The sequence below is a fragment of the Octopus sinensis genome, unplaced genomic scaffold (assembly GCF_006345805.1).
Source record: "Octopus sinensis unplaced genomic scaffold, ASM634580v1 Contig02042, whole genome shotgun sequence".
Classification (NCBI taxonomy): Eukaryota; Metazoa; Mollusca; class Cephalopoda; order Octopoda; family Octopodidae; genus Octopus; species Octopus sinensis.
Window position 1 is genome coordinate 41,251 of NW_021825323.1, and position 19,571 is coordinate 60,821.

Consider the following 19,571-nt stretch of genomic DNA (forward strand, 5'->3'; position numbering starts at 1 on the left):
AAATAAAACCGTTAATTAAAATTGACTTAAAAAGGCGTTCTGGATAGCATAAAGTAAATACACTAATAGAAGCCTGCAACATTGTTATCGCTAGAAGATTTATTAAAGTACCTAAACCTGGACCTCGAATAAAATCAAGACTTATTCCTTTAAGGTCATTGATAACTGTAATTTGGTGAATATCCAGGCCAGTCTGACCCGAATCTCGTTCCATTTTAGCCAGGATTGAGTTCAGCAGTTTAATTTTACATTTTATAAAATCGGCAATTGTAATTACATTAACAATCCCCCTCCAGTCCGTCATTGCAGTTTGTTCGTACCACACCGGTCGATGGTTTTTGTCATGTCCGCAAAAATATCCCCCGACATATTTAACGTACACTTCGGGACATGAGTAATCAGACATGTCTTCTGCCTGTAATGCCCTAAGCATATTCTTTCGCTGATCATAAAAAATTAAATAATATAAAACAACATTCTTTATCATGTCCGCAGCTTGTTCAATGTTACAATTTCTAGCTAAAAAGTCTAAAAATGGGACCACCAATTAAAAATTTTCTTATAAATTGATCACTATCGTAAGGAGAAAGAATTCCATCTAATTTACTTCTCAATTCATTAATTTGGTGATCTTCCATAATACCTAAGTGAATTACAATTTATTTAAATTTCCATTTTAATTAAAAAATAATTATGATAAAAATTAAATAGCAAAAATATTTTCCAACTGAAGATTATTCCAAATGAGAAGATTATTTTTAAATAGAAAATATTATGGGGCAGGTAAGATGGGGAACCAAAAATTTTTTTTTTGTTACCAAAAAAATTGTTATTTTTAATAAACAATAATTTTGTTCATTTAATTTTCATTAGAGAATCACGATTCGTTAAGTAAATTAATTAAAAATCAATATTTAGCTTTTAAAAAAAGTCACAATGATTTTGATTAAAAAAATTATTTCAAAAATTAAAAATTATAAAGATTTCGGTCGTTTTGAGGAAAAACTAGCAAAGAAGGAACACTTTTGCATCCGAAGTTTTTCAAAGATTTTTCAATTTGACGAAGAAAAAGGAGAATTTTAAGGTTTAGCATATTTCTATTTTTTTCTTCTTCTCTGGCTATGTAGACCTTCGATAAGATGCAGTCAAGCGCGTTTCACTGAGATGAAACTGGACTCTCAACCACACCAAGATACTTATTTTAAGACTTTGTTTGTATTCCAAGACTTTTACTAGATCACTACACATAGCGGTGTTAGTTGCCGCGTTGTTATAGTTTAGATCCAGTCCAACGGCTGTCATGAAACCTTGCCTTTCGAGTGGAAGATCTCTGAAGACTGAACGAAAGTTAAATATTGTCTACTAGCTCGGCAGCTCGCTTCGCTCACCGCGACCTAGCTCCTGCGGAGGGCCTGTTTCATCAAACAACTATAAGTTTATGTAGATGTATAAAACTACCTGGTTTAATGTAACCCTATTCTATCGCCTGTTGATAAACGATGTTTGTCGTCCGTCCTTCCTTGGCATATATGAATAAATTTTCTCTTCTGCCTACCCTCGAGCATCCCACATACAGCTGTCCATGTGAAAAGCACTCACTCTCTAAAAATAACCCAACTACCTTTAATGACTGTCCCTGGGCCTTGTTTATTGTCATTGCACACTTTTTTTTCATTTTTTGTGGTTTATTTTTTTTTATATTTAATTTTTTCATTTTTCCTTTGTAATTTCCTTTTTTTTCTTTTTTGTTTTTTACTGGCGGAAATGGGGCAGGGGGAGATGCGGCAGGCGGAAATGCGGCAGGCAAGAAAGCGACACACAAAAAAGCGACACACAAAAAAGATTTAATTAATTACCTTATTAAGCTGACCGTTTTTTCTTCAGCTTCGTTTTTCCTCCTTCGGTTATCTATTTAAAAAATTATTTTTGAATAATAAAAAAGTTTAGGAAAAGAGGCATACCGAAAATAAATTCTATCTTTACGAAAAACTCAAGTAAATAGTTAATATTTTTACGCAAATTCTTCTGATTGCGCTGTCAATTGGTGGTAAATTGTGTTAATGGTTGTGCTAATGTGGTTTCAACTATCAAAGTGTTTTTCAAAATCTGTTAATTGCACACTCTATTCAAGGTCGTGCGTCAATTGGTGGTAAATTGTGTTAATGATTGTGCTAATGTGGTTTCAACTATCAAAGTGGTTTTTCAAAATCTGTTAATTGCACACTCTATTCAAAGTCGTGCAATCTGTGATTGCACATTCTGTCAAAGTCAAATATGATAATAGCTTTAATTTTGATTCATGGTCGATAATGATATATGCATTTAATTTTAAAGAGAAAAACATAGGATGAATTGAATTTCTTTATCGCGAATAATTGGGAGTTCATCATTGTTAATATTCTCGCTGTCGTTTTCATCAAGGATATTCTTAATACGTGAGATTTTTGCCTTGAAGGTTTTAATGGACCTCATCATGAATGTCGAGGACATTCGAGTTGTTCATTTTAATCAAAATGCAGAAAATAATTTTTTGATTTTTTGGGGGAAAGGTTTTAAGGACTTCATCATTTAAGTCGAGGACATTGTAGTTGTTCATTTTAACCAAAATGCAGAAAATTTTTTTTTAATTTTTTTGGGGGGGAAGGTTTTAAGGACTTCATCATGTAAGTTGAGGACATTGTAGTTGTTCATTTTAACCAAAATGCAGAAAATTTTTTTTTAATTTTTTTGGGGGGGAAGGTTTTAAGGACTTCATCATGTAAGTCGAGGACATTGTAGTTGTTCATTTTAACCAAAATGCAGAAAATTTTTTTTTATTTTTTTGGGGGGGAAGGTTTTAAGGACTTCATCATGTAAGTTGAGGACATTGTAGTTGTTCATTTTAACCAAAATGCAGAAAATTTTTTTTTAATTTTTTTTGGGGGGGAAGGTTTTAAGGACTTCATCATGTAAGTCGAGGACATTGTAGTTGTTCATTTTAACCAAAATGCAGAAAATTTTTTTTTAATTTTTTTGGGGGGGAAGGTTTTAAGGACTTCATCATGTAAGTCGAGGACATTGTAGTTGTTCATTTTAACCAAAATGCAGAAAATTTTTTTTTAATTTTTTTGGGGGGGAAGGTTTTAAGGACTTCATCATGTAAGTCGAGGACATTGTAGTTGTTCATTTTAACCAAAATGCAGAGAAAATTTTTTTTTTTAATTTTTTGGGGGGGAAGGTTTTAAGGACTTCATCATGTAAGTCGAGGACATTGTAGTTGTTCATTTTAACCAAAATGCAGAAAATTTTTTTTTAATTTTTTTGGGGGGGAAGGTTTTAAGGACTTCATCATGTAAGTCGAGGACATTGTAGTTGTTCATTTTAACCAAAATGCAGAAAATTTTTTTTTAATTTTTTTTGGGGGGGAAGGTTTTAAGGACTTCATCATGTAAGTCGAGGACATTGTAGTTGTTCATTTTAACCAAAATGCAGAAAATTTTTTTTTAATTTTTTTTGGGGGGGAAGGTTTTAAGGACTTCATCATGTAAGTCGAGGACATTGTAGTTGTTCATTTTAACCAAAATGCAGAAAATTTTTTTTTAATTTTTTTTGGGGGGGAAGGTTTTAAGGACTTCATCATGTAAGTCGAGGACATTGTAGTTGTTCATTTTAACCAAAATGCAGAAAATTTTTTTTTAATTTTTTTGGGGGGGAAGGTTTTAAGGACCTCATCATGTAAGTCGAGGACATCGTATTGCCAATTTGAAGTTGGTGTGCACACACAGACAGACAGACAGACAGACACACACCATACCATTTTATTATTAAGATTAAAATGAGATAATTGGTGCTAAAACACCCTCAATCATGCTCCATGGATATTTGTTCAAATTGTGGAGTGAGGACTCTACTCAAAGGTTCTAGGCAGAGGATAAACAGCAATAGGGCATGTTATCGTCCTGTAATGTGCTCCTCTCTAGCTATAATGGATTTTTTGTTGTGTAGATGAACATTTTAAATGTCCATCCCAATTGCAACAATTTTGATAAACAGCGAAACCTTCGCAAACATTTAGCGAAGTAGGCATTGTCAACCAAGTCATATCTATTCTTCACAATCTTATCTTACGTGTCTATCATTTCGGTCTCATGCCAGGTATCCTTCTTCGTCTCTCTGTGCAATTTTATCTCTGATTCCATCTCTCGCTTTATTTTGGCCTTTATCCCAACTACAGTGCCTGACAAAAAAAATTGGATTTGTAATAAATCGACTTTTTTTAAAAATAAATTATAATTTAATTTTCTTACATCATTCTTGGCAAAATTAGAATTATTTTTTTAATTTTTAAAATTATTTTTGGCTTTTAGAATTTAATTTTAAAGCAGAATTTAAAATTTGCCGGACAAAAAAAATTGGATTTTTTTATTTTAATGAAACAAATTAAAATTTAATAAGTTGATATCCCTCCACGTGCTTCATAAACTTCCAAAATTCTTTTTTTCATTGATATAACTAAATTTTCTAGGTATTTTTTCAGAATTTACTCCTATATCACAACTAATTTTGTCTCCAAATCTTTCAAGTTTTCGGCGGTTTTTGCAATAATTTTCTCTTCATCATTGCCCAAACATGCTCAATTAGATCAAGGTCAGGTGATTGAGACGGCCAATCAAGAATTTTATATTTTCTATCGCATATAAATTCTTTAACTTTTCGAAAACTGTGGCATGGAGCATTATCTTGTTAAAAAATATATGAGTTTAACCTCATTTTTAAAGTTGATTGCTCCAGATTATTTGACAAAATGTTTAAATAATAAGCACTGTTCATTTTTCCATTTATAATAACAAGATTACCGACGCCTTCATATGAGAAACATCCCCAAACCATTAACTTTCCTCCGCCATACTCAACAGTAGGTACGATATTGGACTTTTCATAGGCAGTACCGTTTTTTTTGCTGTTATAGATCCTTATTTTGCTGATATAGACCTCAAAACATGATTCATCGAAGAACATGACTTTCTTCCATTCTTCGTCAGATAAGGCTAAAAACTTTTTCGCAATTAACCATCTGGATTCGATGTTTTTTGATGTTAAAAGAGGTTTGTGTTTTGCAACTCGGGCATGTAATCCAAATGAATTTAGTATACGACCAATTGTTCTGGAAAATACCTCCACATTAAATTGAGTTTTTGTTATCTCAGAAAGAGACGCAGCAGAAATTGAGGGTTCATCTCTTGAGATTAATTGTATTGTGTTTTTTTGATCTGAAGAGAATTTCGGTAAACGTTCAGATCCAATTTTTCGCGTAGTGGTGCTTTCTTTGGAAAATTTTCTTGTCACAAATCCCACGGTCGATCTGGGAATTTTCAGTATTTTAGATATCTCTTCAATTGTTTTTCCTGAAGAGTAATGTCCAATTATTACTCATTTTGTAAAATCAGATAAATGGATTTTTGAATTACGCTTCATTTATACGAGATCAGCTCAAAAACAAAAAAATCCAATTTTTTTTGTCGAGCAAATTTTAAATTCTGCTTTAAAATTAAATTCTAAAAGCCAACAATAATTTTAAAAATTAAAAAAATAATTCTAATTTTACCAAGAATGATGTAAGAAAATTAAATTATAATTTATTTTTAAAAAAGTCGATTTATTACAAATCCAATTTTTTTTGTCAGGCACTGTATCTTTGCGGAAATTTTTTCCCTCGACCTACTCTTTGACCTAGTAGAAATACGAAGAAATCTCGTCCATTGTCTCTGTAACCTTAGCCTAAGGTATGGAACGATTGATGAAACTGAGAACGTCAATGCTAAGTTGCCCTCGGAGTATCTTTTGGTTCACTCTGAGATCTGCAAGAGAAACACGATTTGCAGAGATTAAATATCTCATTAATCTGCAAAAGTGTGATAATTCCAGCGATAGTGTTGTTCAGAGTACAGAGTTGATTATTAATAATATTAACAAATTTATTGACTTAATTGGAAGCTTCGTTGCTTTCTAAAAAATACAAGTTGAATTTCGTAACAGTACAAATGAAACTCAAATAAAAACGAAATAATAACTCAAAACACTAGATTACAATAGAGTTTCACACAAAAACTAAAAATTATATTCTCAAAAATTTATGTAACTGCGGCATTATCGGAATTATCAAAACAAAAGAAAATTTTTAGGCTAAATCTACTTGAGTAAAGACATTGGATATTATTTCCGTAGCAAATAAAAAAAATTCAATAACATTAAAAAATTTATAACAATAAAAAAATTAAATCTCAGTTGAGAGGCACATCTTCTTAAGTTGTTTAGGAGTATGCTGCATTACATTCATTGGATCACGAGACATCAACTTCAATAAATAGAAAACAATACTTTATAATCGGAATTATGTTTATTCTGCAGTGATTTTAGAATTCCTGATTCAATTTTACTTAGTTTCATTTTTCTAATTTGAATTGGACGTTCCAGCTCCATTCTTTCGGGAATTTTAGGGAGAAGATATCCAGAAGCCTTTAATCTTATAACAACTATCTCTAATAAGTAATACTTGTTGTTTTTATTTCGTTTAACTGTTCTTTGAAATTTCCGTTTTCTATTAGTATCATAATTGAACTTAGTCCTTTTTTTTACGCCCATTAAAAAGTAGCCACAACAATTTATTAACACGTTATTATAAATTATTTGTAAATTAAATCATATTGAAGTATATTTTAAAATTTTTTGATAAAATATTCCGAAAATAAACAATTTTTAAACTAATAGTAGATACATCAATATTGACAGAAACCTAAGTTCAGTTCAATAAGCCAGATATCCTTATGTGCGACAAGCTGAAAAATGTGATTACCATATTTGAAGTGGCAATTACATCGCAGGAGAGACTCAAACAAATCAAAGTGAAAAAATTACATAAATACGATCTTCTGGCTGGAAAACTAAAGATACTTTACGAGGCACCTTTGAAGATTATTCTAATTGTGCTGACATGAGACGGCGTAATTTAAACATGTTACAAAGCCTATATAAAAAGATTATCCGTTCAAGCCCCGACGAGAACATACATTCAGGCACTTGTGATGAAGAAACTAAAACGCATTGTGGTGGAACATAAGCATGAAATTCATACCTTTAAAGACGAATTCATTACGGCAACCAGTCAGTTAGTTGAAATGACAAATATGTTTATATATTAATTTTCCACGTTCATAAAAAATCTTTTCAGCATTTTTTTAATCCCATTTAATATTGAAATGAGTTATCACCAGATTCATATCAAATGAAGTCTTTATAAATGTGATGACTCTGCTTTCAACCTTCTCATTCGTCGATATAGATTCTACAGAATGTGTTTTGAGCTATTTTTTATTTTTGAGTCCCAGTTTTCGACACAAATAAAATTGGATGCATCTAATCTTTTCATCATGCCATAAATTTATCCCCATGTAGCATATTCTCACATCTAATGGCACAGTGGTCGAAGGTCTTCTTCCATCTCATACTGTGGAAACGCCTTGAGTTATTTTTTGCAAAGAATAAATTTCTATCTTGCACAAAACATATTAGCCTTTAGGCCGTGAGGAGTTTTTGCTTTTGGCTAGTCGATAACTAAAGTTTTAACATTCAAAAAATCCTTCTTAGCACTTTTGTTTAGGATAGAATAAAGGCATTTTGAAAAAATCTGGTCAAGTAGGTACTTTTTCTGGACACCGACCACCAGTTTTTTGTCAAGTAAAACTGATTCTTTAAGTAGATATCAACCACTCTTCAATAGTGGCCAGGTGACTTTTTTCCCCTATACCACTGCAGTGTTTTAAATTTATAAGAAAACCAAGAAACATACTTTTACTTAGAAAAGAAATTGAACTCAATCCTCTGCCAAAATTGCTACGGGGAAAGTGTCCTTTGTTTCTTTGATAGGTGTATCTCGTATTCTATTAATTTTGCCCAGGTTGTATTGTCTATTTATTTCATATTCAAATGAATCAATATCGACTATAAATAAATCTATTGTACGATTGGGATTCCATTAATCTGACCTGCCGTATCCTAGACAATTGCTGACAAACTTTTATCAAAGTCATGAAATTGCATTGTCAAAATTGATGAAAAAAGTGTCAAACTTGAACATTGCATTGTCAAAATTGATATAAAAACGTCAAACTTGAACTGAAAATGGTATAGTCTAATTATTATTAACGCACTCATTGTAGGGCCATAATAATTATAGTCCCACCTGTGCAACACCCAAAACAATCTTCTTAACGAGTCTCCTTCATTTTCCTCGGTTAAGCGCTGAATTGGCATAAATTGTTTCTTCGGTTCCACCTTTTTAATATGGTCTTAGATCTTGCAAGGCCGACTCCAAGTATATTACGAATAGCAATGGAGATAATGAGTCTCCCTGAGGCGTTTCTAGTGTCGTTTCAAAACTCATCGATTTGTGTCCTCTTATTCTTACTTCAAGTTTAGTGTTGGCAAGAAGCAATCTAATTACAGTCAAACCTCTAAATCTCGCCATTTTTTGGGACCGACCAAAACCTATGTACGGATTTAAAACGATATGGAATCTCTGTATGTTGTCTGCAGGAGACCAAAGTCCCCAATGGCCTTGATGAAACGATTAACGGGTACCGACTGCTGCTGCCGGCAGACTGCCGACATTACGGGATGGGCTTCGCAGTTCGCACGGACGCAGATGTGGTAACTCATAGAGCGTGGAAAATCAACGACAGAATTGCCATCCTTCAACTACGCCTTGGAAACAATCGCAAAACAACCGTATCGATAATCAATGTATATGCACCGACCACAATGAGGGTATCCGCCAACGCAGAGGAACTCGACGATTTCTACTCCTCCCTATCATCGGCTTACTCATCACTGTCCAGCTCCTACATGCTCTTTATAGCTGGGGATTGGAATGCCAAAGTGGGAAAAAAGCTTGAAGAATCGAATTGCCTGAGAAGACACGCTCGAGGGTTCAGAAATCTGTCGGGGGAGGCACTCATACACTTCTGTGAATCATTCGGTCTGTTCCTCTGTAACACGGCATTCCGACATTCAGCTCGACATATTACGACGTGGACAGGCCAGAGGAGAGACTGCTATAGAAATCTTGTTCACATATTCAACTAAATCGACTACATACTATGCAGACAAACACAGAAGGCGTTACTCACGGACTCCCGTACGTACAATGGCATGATTACCTCGAGTGATCACCGTCTACTGGTGGCACGCCTCATTCTAAAGCGACGCTTTGGAATCTCTGGAGTACTTGCAGCTCGCACACATGGCAGGAACTTTGCCGTGGAGACCCTATGTGTTCCAGACCATACTCGTATAAAGTATGGCGAGAAAATACTCAAACTGTTGGACAATATCGAGTCGAATGCGCCTCCCGGACTACTATGGAAGCATATTTCGATCAGAGTTAAGAAGGCCGCACAGACGGTACTGGGAAATCGTCCAAGGGGATTCAAAGGGACTTTTGGCAAAAAAAATAGACAAACTTGCAAAAGAACAAAGGAAACTCCGTCTCCTAATTGAATCGTCAAACTCGACCGGCCTCGTTGATTCTCTTAAAAGAAAACGCAACGAAATTAAATACAGAATAAAGAAAAGGGTCAAAGAGCTAGCTAGGCTTACATTAGATAACCTGGCAAAGGACATCGACCGATACAAAAATGGAGCAAAAATGTTCGCTGCAGCCAAGAAACTATCCCAGAATACCAAACCGGAGAGAATTGTAATCTTCGATGATGCGGGAAAGACCATAATCGATGACCAAGAATCAGCAAACAAAATTGCAGCCTTTTACAAAGGACGACTAAATATCAATGACCACCTGGAACCATTCGAAGGAACACCCAGAGGACTTAATAAAGACATCACCCGCTATGAAGTCCTTTCAGCCTTGAGCAAGCTGAAAAATGGCAGAGCTTCGGGACCAGACAACGTGACTGCAGAGTTATTAAAATACGCGCCGGACAGAGTGGTTGAGTTGATCTGCACAGTCCTGAACAGGACGTTCAAATGTCACAGCCCATTTGATGCGGGGAATGCCACTTTAATCCCAATCCAGAAACCTGGAAAAGAGAAAGGAAATCTAAACAGCCTACGCCCGGTTACGCTAATGAACATGCTAAGGAAAATACTTTCCCTTGTTGTGCTGAATCGTATTTCAGGACCTGTAAATAAGTTCCTAAACGCGAGTCAAAGTGGATTCAGACCTGGAAGGTCGACAGCAGACGTAGTATGGAGCCACAGATGGCTGTGTGCAATGTGCCAGAAACACAAAGAAGAAATCTCAATCCTTGGAATTGATCTATCCCGTGCTTTCGATACAATCAACCGCAAAAAGCTGATGCATGTATTGGAAGGCATCCTAGATGAGGATGGATTACGTATGATCAGATTCTTACTCGCCAACACATCGCTATCCGTGCGTGTGGGAAACTATACCTCGATGAAGTTTAAAACCGACACTGGCGTACCTCAGGGCGACTCGTTATTCATAATCTACCTGGAGGCAGCCCTAAGACCTCTTCGGAGAAATAAATGCTTTACCAACGTGATGGAAGTAATTTACGCCGACGATATTGATTTCGTCTCCCGAGATCAGGACTCACTGGAAAACTTATTAAAAGTGATCCCTCATTCGTTGAAGGACTGGTCCCTTGTAATAAACCCGGACAAAACGGAAAGAACTACCATATCCCCCCTGGGGACGAAAAACGAGGAGAAGTGGGAAACATGCAAGAAAGTTGGATCTCTCCTTAGGGACTCGGAGGACGTTATTCGAAGGAAAGTGCTGGCTGTTGCATCCTTCAAAAAAATGTGGACGATCTGGATGAGGCGCAAGTACATAGGAACCCGCCTTCGAATTCGGCTGTACAACTCCTTTGTCAAACCAATCTTGCTTTACAACGCGGGGACCTGGGGCCTAACCGCTAAAGAACTGGAACAGCTCAACTCTTTCCACAGAAAACAACTACGACTACTCCTGGGAATTTACTGGCCAGAAAAGATGACCAATAATGAACTCTACAGAATCACCCATACATCCGAGATTGCAAAGAAAGTGATGTCCACGAAGTGGATGCTCTTTGGACATGTCCTAAGAGCCTCGGAAATGACGCCGGCCAATCAGAACATGGAATCCTACTTCTGCTCATTAAATAAAACGGCATATAGGGGCCGACAAAGAACAACATTACCGACTACGCTCGACCATGATCTCACGTCGATTAGAAGGAAACTGAAATCGGCCGATGATCTGGACGAACTGAGATACCTCGCACGTAACAGGGGAGCGTGGATACGACTAACAGAGCGTATCCTGAGTCGGATGGCAAAAGTGGAATCTTAATTAACTTTTTGATTCCGCGAGATTGCTTTAATAATAATAATAAATGTAATTAAATTCTGATTAATAATCTAAAATGATATAATTTTAAATTGTAGAAAAGTTAAGAAATTCCCAAATTGTTTAACAAAAATTAATGAAAATAATCATCAATAGTTGTTTTCTTCATAGGTAAGTTTCTGATCATGTTGTTAATTGATTCAAGTTAACTTAAATCAAAATTTTCATTTTGATAATAAAATTTCTTTAATTTATTTAACATCTTCAATGCCTCTTCTGGATTAATAACTGATTTTCTTGGTTATCTTCTGAATAACTTAAGGCAGGTTGATTTGACTCCTCCATGAGGAATTCCTCAACTTCATCCATCTCAGTGAAACTGTGATCCATAAATTCCGTTGGTTTTATCGGATCCAGAATTTTAACCGTCGTGATAATTTTATCGTAATTATCAATCGTTATACCTGTTTCTTGGGTTTGATTTTCACAAGTAATCCACTTGGAATGTTTAAAACAATTTGCAATTGTTTCTTGAGTAACATTTTTCCATCAAAAATACGTAAACCAGTGGTTCCCAACCTGGGGTCCGCGGAGCCAGTTTTGGGGTTCCGCAAAATTTATTATATTTATTTAATAATAGTTTTTAATTATTAAAATATATTAAACATCAACGCTTATATCTTGTCTCTCTTTTGAGTTGGTTGGTCAATTTTATAAGATTTTTAATGAGAAACAATAATTGCATAAGAGATTCCAAAAAATATTCAAAAAAGGTTTTTTTATAATTATAATTTTAGAAAAGAAAATATGATGAAAGCTACCTCTCATGTGGGTTTTCTCAGAATGGATCTGATTTACCACATACGGCAGAATGTGTAATATGCCATCATATAATGCCTAACACATCTCTTGTTCCTGCCAAACTATCAAGATATTTATTGATGAAGCATCCTCATTTAAAGGATAAAGATATTTTTTTTTAAAACAAATTAAATGCATCTACAAGGTGCAAGTTGGAAATGTCCAATTTTGCGAAAGACGACAATTTAAAATCGACCAGAGCATCTTATGAAGTATATAATTATTTTAATCAAACAGGTGAGTTATCTTGTAGCACGTTGTGGAGAGGCACATACAATTGCCGAAAATGTCTAAGAAACTGGATCTTGTTCCTTTGTCAAATAATACTATTTCAAGGCGAATTCAGGAACTTTCGGAAAATATTGAAACACAGTTACTAATTCGTTTGAATAATTCGAATGGTTTCGCTATTCAAATTGATGAATCTACTGATGTTGAAGTATTGGCAGTTTTATTGGTGTTCGTTCGATACCCCTTTGACGATATTATTGAAGAAGACATGTTAATGTGCGAATCGTTGGAGAGTAATTGTACTGGGGAAAATATTTTCAACACTATTAAAAATTATTCTTTTGCAAAAAACATAAATTGGAATAAATGTGTGGATGTTTGTAGCGATGGAGCTAAATGTATGATCGGAAAAATTTCTGGAGTTGTACCAAGGATAAAACAAATGGCTCCTAATTGTACCAGTAGTCATTGCATTCTTCACCGTCATGTTCTGGTGTCGAAGAATATTTCCTTTTCATTGAGTGAAGTTTTGGAAGATGCTATCCAAATTATTAATTATGTTAAAAAAAGACCTCTCCAATCTCGTCTATTTAAAATATTGTGTGATGAAATGGGATCCAATCATACATCATTACTTTTTTATACAGAAGTAAGATGGTTGTCACGTGGAAGGGTACTGCAACGTTTGCTTGAATTACGAAACGAGCTTATTGTGTTTCTCAAGAAACGAAATTTTTCAATTTACAAAAATTTGGAAAACAATATTTGGTTACAGAGACTTGCATATTTGGTTTCAATTTATGAAAAACTGAATAAATTTACATTATCACTACAAGGAAAATATCAGACATTATCACTACAAGGAAAATATGGCCTTAAAACGGAAAATCGAATTTTGGCGATCATCTGTAGATAATAAGAGTATTGCATGCTTTGCCGTTTTACAAGAGTATCTCGAAGAATCAAAATCATCATTGGACAATACAGTTCTTCAGGACATCAAAGATCATTTGATGATTTTGGACGATAACATTGCGAAATATTTTCCGGGTAAATTTGATGACGATTGGGTTCAAAACCCATTCAAAGTTAAAGTAATACCAGCAAATCTAACATCAATTGAATATGAACATCTTATTGATTTGACATCAGAATCAGCGTCATATCAGTTATATAAAAATGAATCCCTTTTTAATTTTTAGAGGGGATACATTTCAAAATATCTAGATATCTCAGACTATACGTAAACTATTACCTTTTCCAGCGACTTAGTTATGCGAGTCAGGGTTTTCAATATATACATCCACCAAAACAAAATATAGAAATAAACTTAATGCTTCCGTTGATATGAGGATACAGTTGTCAACAATAACTCCTAACGTTACACAACTATGCTATGATAAAAAATTACCTCAATGTTTACATTAAAATTGTTTTTGGTTATTACTATTATGTTTTAAGTGAAATTATAATAATTGAGTTGGAGAGGTTCCGCAAAAAATAAATTAGCCCAAAAGGGTTCCGCGAGCACCTTAAGGTTGGGAACCACTGACGTAAACAAAAGGCCGTCTTTTAAATTCAGCTTCTTGTGTGAATAGACAGGATCAGTTCCATTGTCAATTTTCTCTAACATCGCATCAAATTTAATTTTGTTAAAGTTCGCTTTAAATGAGCGGATGATTCCCTGATCCATAGGTTTTAAAATTGTGGTCGTTTTTGCAGGAAGGTATAGCAGTTCAATTGATACCAAATTCGAGTAAATTTTATGTGAAGGGCATCGATCCACAACAAGCAGAACTTTGTTTTTTTTCTTTTGAAGATCACGATCCCATGAAAGAAGCCATTCGTTGAAAATTTTGCTAGTCATCCACGACCTTTCAGAATGTCTATAATCAATATATTTTTCCACATTAAAATTCTTAAAGCATCCAGGTTTCTTAAATTTTCCAATCATCAATAGACTTTTTTTATTTGTCCCCGTCATATTTGCACATAGCAACAAAGAAAATCTAAAATATAAGAAATACAATAAACCGGTCTTTTAGCATTTGTTGCCCTGGGCGATTTTTCTGACAAACACTTTTTGAAGGAATATTTTTGTAGAATATTCCTGTTTCGTCGGCGTTATAAATATTTGCAGGTTCATATTCTTGCAATTTTGTGAAAATTACTGAAATAAAAGAATTTATTTCTTCTTCAAAGTTTACGTTAGTCATATAAGACTCTCCGTGAAAAGTTCTTAACTTAATATTGTTCCGTTTCTTTAATTTAGAGAGCCAGCCATTGCTAGCCTTGAAATCAGTAATTCCATGTAGATCGGCAACTTTTTTTGCTTTCAAAAGAATAGAATTATCGTCCATAAATCCGCCACGAAGTTCGATCCATTTTATTTATTTAAGTTAAGAACTTCTGTATCAATAGTTGAATATGTTAGATTGAATAGTCGTTTTTTGCTTGAGAAAAGAGGATCACTATCAAGTATTTTTTGTTTTTCAAGCCTCAGATCATTGATTGATCTTCGGGAAATTTTTTTTTTAATGGAAGAGAAAACAGAGGCTATATGTTCCATTGTCATATGCTTGTTATCAGCGATGTAGGCTATTATGCGTCTTTTTTCATTGAACGTCAGTCTAGTACACTTGCGCATGTTGGATGAAGCGTGGTTAAAATTATTTTATATTTAAAGTCAGTGCTTTCATAACAAAGATGTCAATATTTAAGAAAAAAAAATTTAAAGTCAGTTTAACCAAAAAAAATTTTTTTAATAATTAAAAATAGTGGCAAGATTTAGAATTTGGCGAGCAATAGAGGTTTCTTTAGAAATTCTCAATTTTTTTGAAAAAATGTGGCGAGCAATAGAGGTGGCGAGCAAGAGAGGTGGCGACCAATATAGGTTTGACTGTACTCTGACCGAGCTTTCATCCAAAAAGCGTTGTAACACCTCAATTGCCCTGTTTATTGTGTCAAAGACCCTGGACATGTCAATTCTCAAAAGCTTGATTGCACATTTGAATCTTTGAGATATAGCGCATCTCCATCGATGGCTCTGTACAATATCCGCTGTAGATCTCCCTTGTCTGAACCCACTATGACTGGCAAAGAGGTATTCGTCGACAGGCTCTTTTATTCGGTTCAGGATGATAAGTGCAAGCATTTTTCGAAAAGATTTTAAAAGAATGACCGGCCGTAGGTTCTCCAAAGGGCCTTTCGGCTTATGTGGTTTTTGAATTAGAATTAGAATGCCTTTCCCCACAGGTAGAGAAGAATTCAAAGTGAACATATCGTTCAGCAATTTAGAAATGGTTTCAAATAGTATATATGGCGCGTATTTCAGTAGTTCGGAGTTAATGTTATCGGGTCCCGGAGATCGATTGTTCCTCAATTTTAAAATTGCTGATTGCACTTCTTCAGACGTAATCGGAATTACTAATTCTCTTGGCGGTCCAACGAAACCATCCAAAGATCTATTTAATGTGTTAAATTGCTTCTCAAAGTGGTTTGCGATGACTTTTGTTTGTTCCTGAGGGTCAAGTATAGTTCTTCCCTCAAAGTCATGTATCATTAGCTGAGTTTTTTTATTTTTCAGCAAACGGACTGCTGCAAACATTTGTGCACTATCTTTTAAGTTTTCGACTTCATTAGAATATAAAGAATACTAATTAATCTTATGATCTGCGACTTTTAAAAATAGTTCAACGTAGCAGGAACATTTCAGAAAAAACAATCTCATATCTCTGATTCGATTATCTCTTAAATAAAAAAATTGTAGAAAATAGATATCGTTCATACAATATGACCTCAGTATCCACCAAAATTGAGAATATATATTTAATAATAGAATAAAGATCAATTTATATTTAAGAAATTCCTCCATATCTATCAATTTTCTCCCCCAATCGAAGAGTGACAAATGTTGAATCTCCCAAATCATAAGTTGATTTCAATGATTCGAGACATCTTTTAGGTTCCAGAGCACCCTAAAAATAAACCTAAATCAAACTCAACCTCACACCCTAAAGTAAAAGTGCCCCAATGAATTCCTATCGAATGCCTCGATACCACATCCAAATGGGCCTCCAAAGCGTCAGAAGGATTTAAATGCACAAATTTTAACAAATCTCGAGGCTCGTATGCCCCAATTGGAATAGCAGCAACATCAAATGGTCCATACTCTGCCCCGATCTGCTTAAACATCTGCTTGCAATATCCAGTGTCACCTGCAAAGTAAAATGATCCCACTGATGTTTTTCCTACCAGACACCACCCTCCCCAAAGTGTCTAGAGTAATTAGAAGAACTCGACTTTGTTTTCATCAAAAATTCCCCTTCTTGACCAATGTTGGGCTGGGACAAATGCCGCAGTGGTCGAGGAGGACAACCTTGTTTCCTCCCACCAATTAAATTCTTCGACATTTGCTGCGGGGACTTGTAAACAGTCGATAAAAGTGATTCTCACGTTTAATGGGACGAGGAATCTTATTTTGGGAAACTTCCTTAAAAGGGAAATGATGGAAGGGAAATCAAGATGATCATAGTGATTGTGCGATATAAGCACCACATCGATTGCAGGAAGTTCTTCTAGAGATAATCCATTCGGAGAAAGTCTTGTCGGCGATATAAAACGGTTTACTAAATAATCGCTGAAGATAGGATCGGTAATTATATTTAGATTGTCCATTTGAACTAATAGACAAGCATGTCCAATCCAAGTGACATATAGTTCTTTGGATCTTTCTTTTATGCTTCTTTTGGGGATTGAAAGGTTAGATCTGATTTCCTAAATATAGATTTTAAAGGTATTTTCTACATCAGAGGAATAACTGGGTGAGCCAAAGTTTAATAAATGATGTAATAAAACACGCCAGGTGGCACATCTTCGCTGGGATGACCAAGGACACTGAAATTTGGTACCGTCAAAATTCGGTTTGTAACGATGTGCTGGATCATCCATTTGTATTAATGGCACAACAACAATTCAAATTTGAATGATTTATCTTCAAAATATTTTTATTAATAAAAAGAAACTAATCCTTTATTAAAAAAGAAAACTTTCTCCCGCATCGATTATTAAACAGCAACTCGCCCTATTCGATCATTGTACTTCTCTGTTTCCCTTCCAGTTCGATTCCCTCCACTCTGACTCTCACAAATGTGTCGCCCCTTCTGTGGTTAACACTAAAACTTCCTCCGATTGCATTTACCTCCGTCGTAAGGTGAACAGCAAGCTGTTGGATGGCGATGTCCGTGGAGCTGTCAGACTTGTTGCCTCCTCTAACCGGCTTTTGTCCCCATCTCCTTCCGTTTCGTCTAATTTGAGATCCAAGCACCCCAGTCTTCCAGTAAACTCCCGCACCCAACCCGCTATCGATACGACCGCCCTTTCGCAACTGCTGGTTACCGCTTCACAGGTTGAGAAGGCACTGAAAAGTTTTTCCCCAAGCAGCAGTGGGGGTATAGATGGGCTGAAGCTCGGACACATTAAAGACTTGACTTCACCTCTTACTGCTGAGGCAGGCCGTCTCCTCTTGGAATCTATCACCAATCTCTGTAACCGTCTTATCGGTGGGAATTTACCGGATTTTGCCCGGGCGATTTTCTTCTCGGCTAATCTCACTGCTTTGGGTAAAAAAGATAACGGGGTCAGGCCGATCGCCGTATGTAATGTTTTCCGCAGATTGGCCGGAAAGCTCGTTTGCCACGTTGTGATCCCCGAGTTGGTCCCGAAATTTTTGCCAGTCCAATTGGGCGTCGGCGTCAGTGGAGGGTGTGAATCGGCTGCCCATGCCGTAAGAGAACTTATGGATTCTTCATTGGAATATCTTTTAGTTAAACTGGACATATCAAATGCGTTCAACACAGTGAGACGGGATCATTTGCTTGAGACCTGGCTTTCTCTCGCCCCCTCCGCTTATCCTCTGGTCCACCTTTCGTACTCACAACCCAGCCTCCTCCTGTTTGGCGATTCCTTTATCGTCTCATCGACCGGAGTGCAACAGGGAGATCCCCTGGGGCCTTTCCTCTTTGCTATGTGTGTCAACTCCGTCGCTCATTCTGTCCGCTCTCCGGTAAATATCTGGTACTTGGACGACGCGACGATTTGTGGACCTCCCCGCTCTGTCTTAGACGACCTGCGGAGCATTATCCCGGCCCTTTCATCCATCGGTCTGGAGATAAACTCAAGCAAGTCCGAAGTCCTAAATCTGAATATTCCTTCCGATTTTTTTGCCGAAACTCTGGACGCCCTGGAACCTATTCTAAAAGGCGCGCGGGTATCAGAAACAAAGGACCTTGTAATCCTTGGTTCGCCAATTGGTCACGAGGCCCTCTCACAAACGCTCATCGCCAAGGCAAGCAATCTGTCAAACATGATCGAACGGCTTTCCCTCATTGATGCCCACGTCGGGTTCTTTCTTCTGCGTAACTATTTCTCAACTCAGAAGCTTTTGTACACCCTAAGGCAGTGGTTCTCAACCTGGGGTCCGCGAAAGATTCCAGGGGGTCCGCGAGATTTTCCTGAAACTTTATTTAAATGTTTCTATTTAATGATAACAATTTTAAATTAATATATAATAGAATTAAATCATAATTAATAATATCTCTTTTAGATATATTATAAATTAATATATTTTAATATTCAATAATACTGAGGGGGCTAAATAAATTAATATATTTTAATATTCAATAATACTGAGGAGGCTAAATTACTTTAAAGCTGAATGTAACTCAATTATTTATAAAAATCGTATATATATTTATTTTTTAGTAAAAGTTAATAAAATTTTTAAGCACGCTATTGATATGAATTCCTCGAATGTTATTAAGATACGCTAATATAATCCTGATTATATAAAATATGGGCTTATGCTTGGCTTTCATTCTGGCTTTAGAGGCCAAGTTAGACTTGCTAACCAGGAAACGAAACATATGCATTGTATGCTACATCGATATGCATTACCTTCAGATTTAAGATATGTTCTCGATGATGTCGTACATATCATAAATTATATTAAAAAGAGTGCTTTAAATTCGCGCATTTTCAGACTTATTTGCGGAGAATTTGAAAAGGATGGAAAGGCTTTGTTATTCCACACTGAGGTGAGATGGCTATCTCGGGGAAACATTCTTGC

The 19,571-nt window shown here is 35.6% G+C and overlaps 1 protein-coding gene across 1 annotated transcript; it reads right to left on the reverse strand.

Annotated features, from left to right (window-relative positions):
• Nucleotides 1–14,454: 14,454 nt before the first annotated feature.
• On the reverse strand, nt 14,455–14,805 carry LOC115227142 (tigger transposable element-derived protein 4-like). Its single transcript, XM_029798056.1, has one exon. It carries the CDS (start codon nt 14,803–14,805, stop codon nt 14,455–14,457), a length of 351 nt encoding a protein of 116 aa, XP_029653916.1.
• Nucleotides 14,806–19,571: the final 4,766 nt, after the last annotated feature.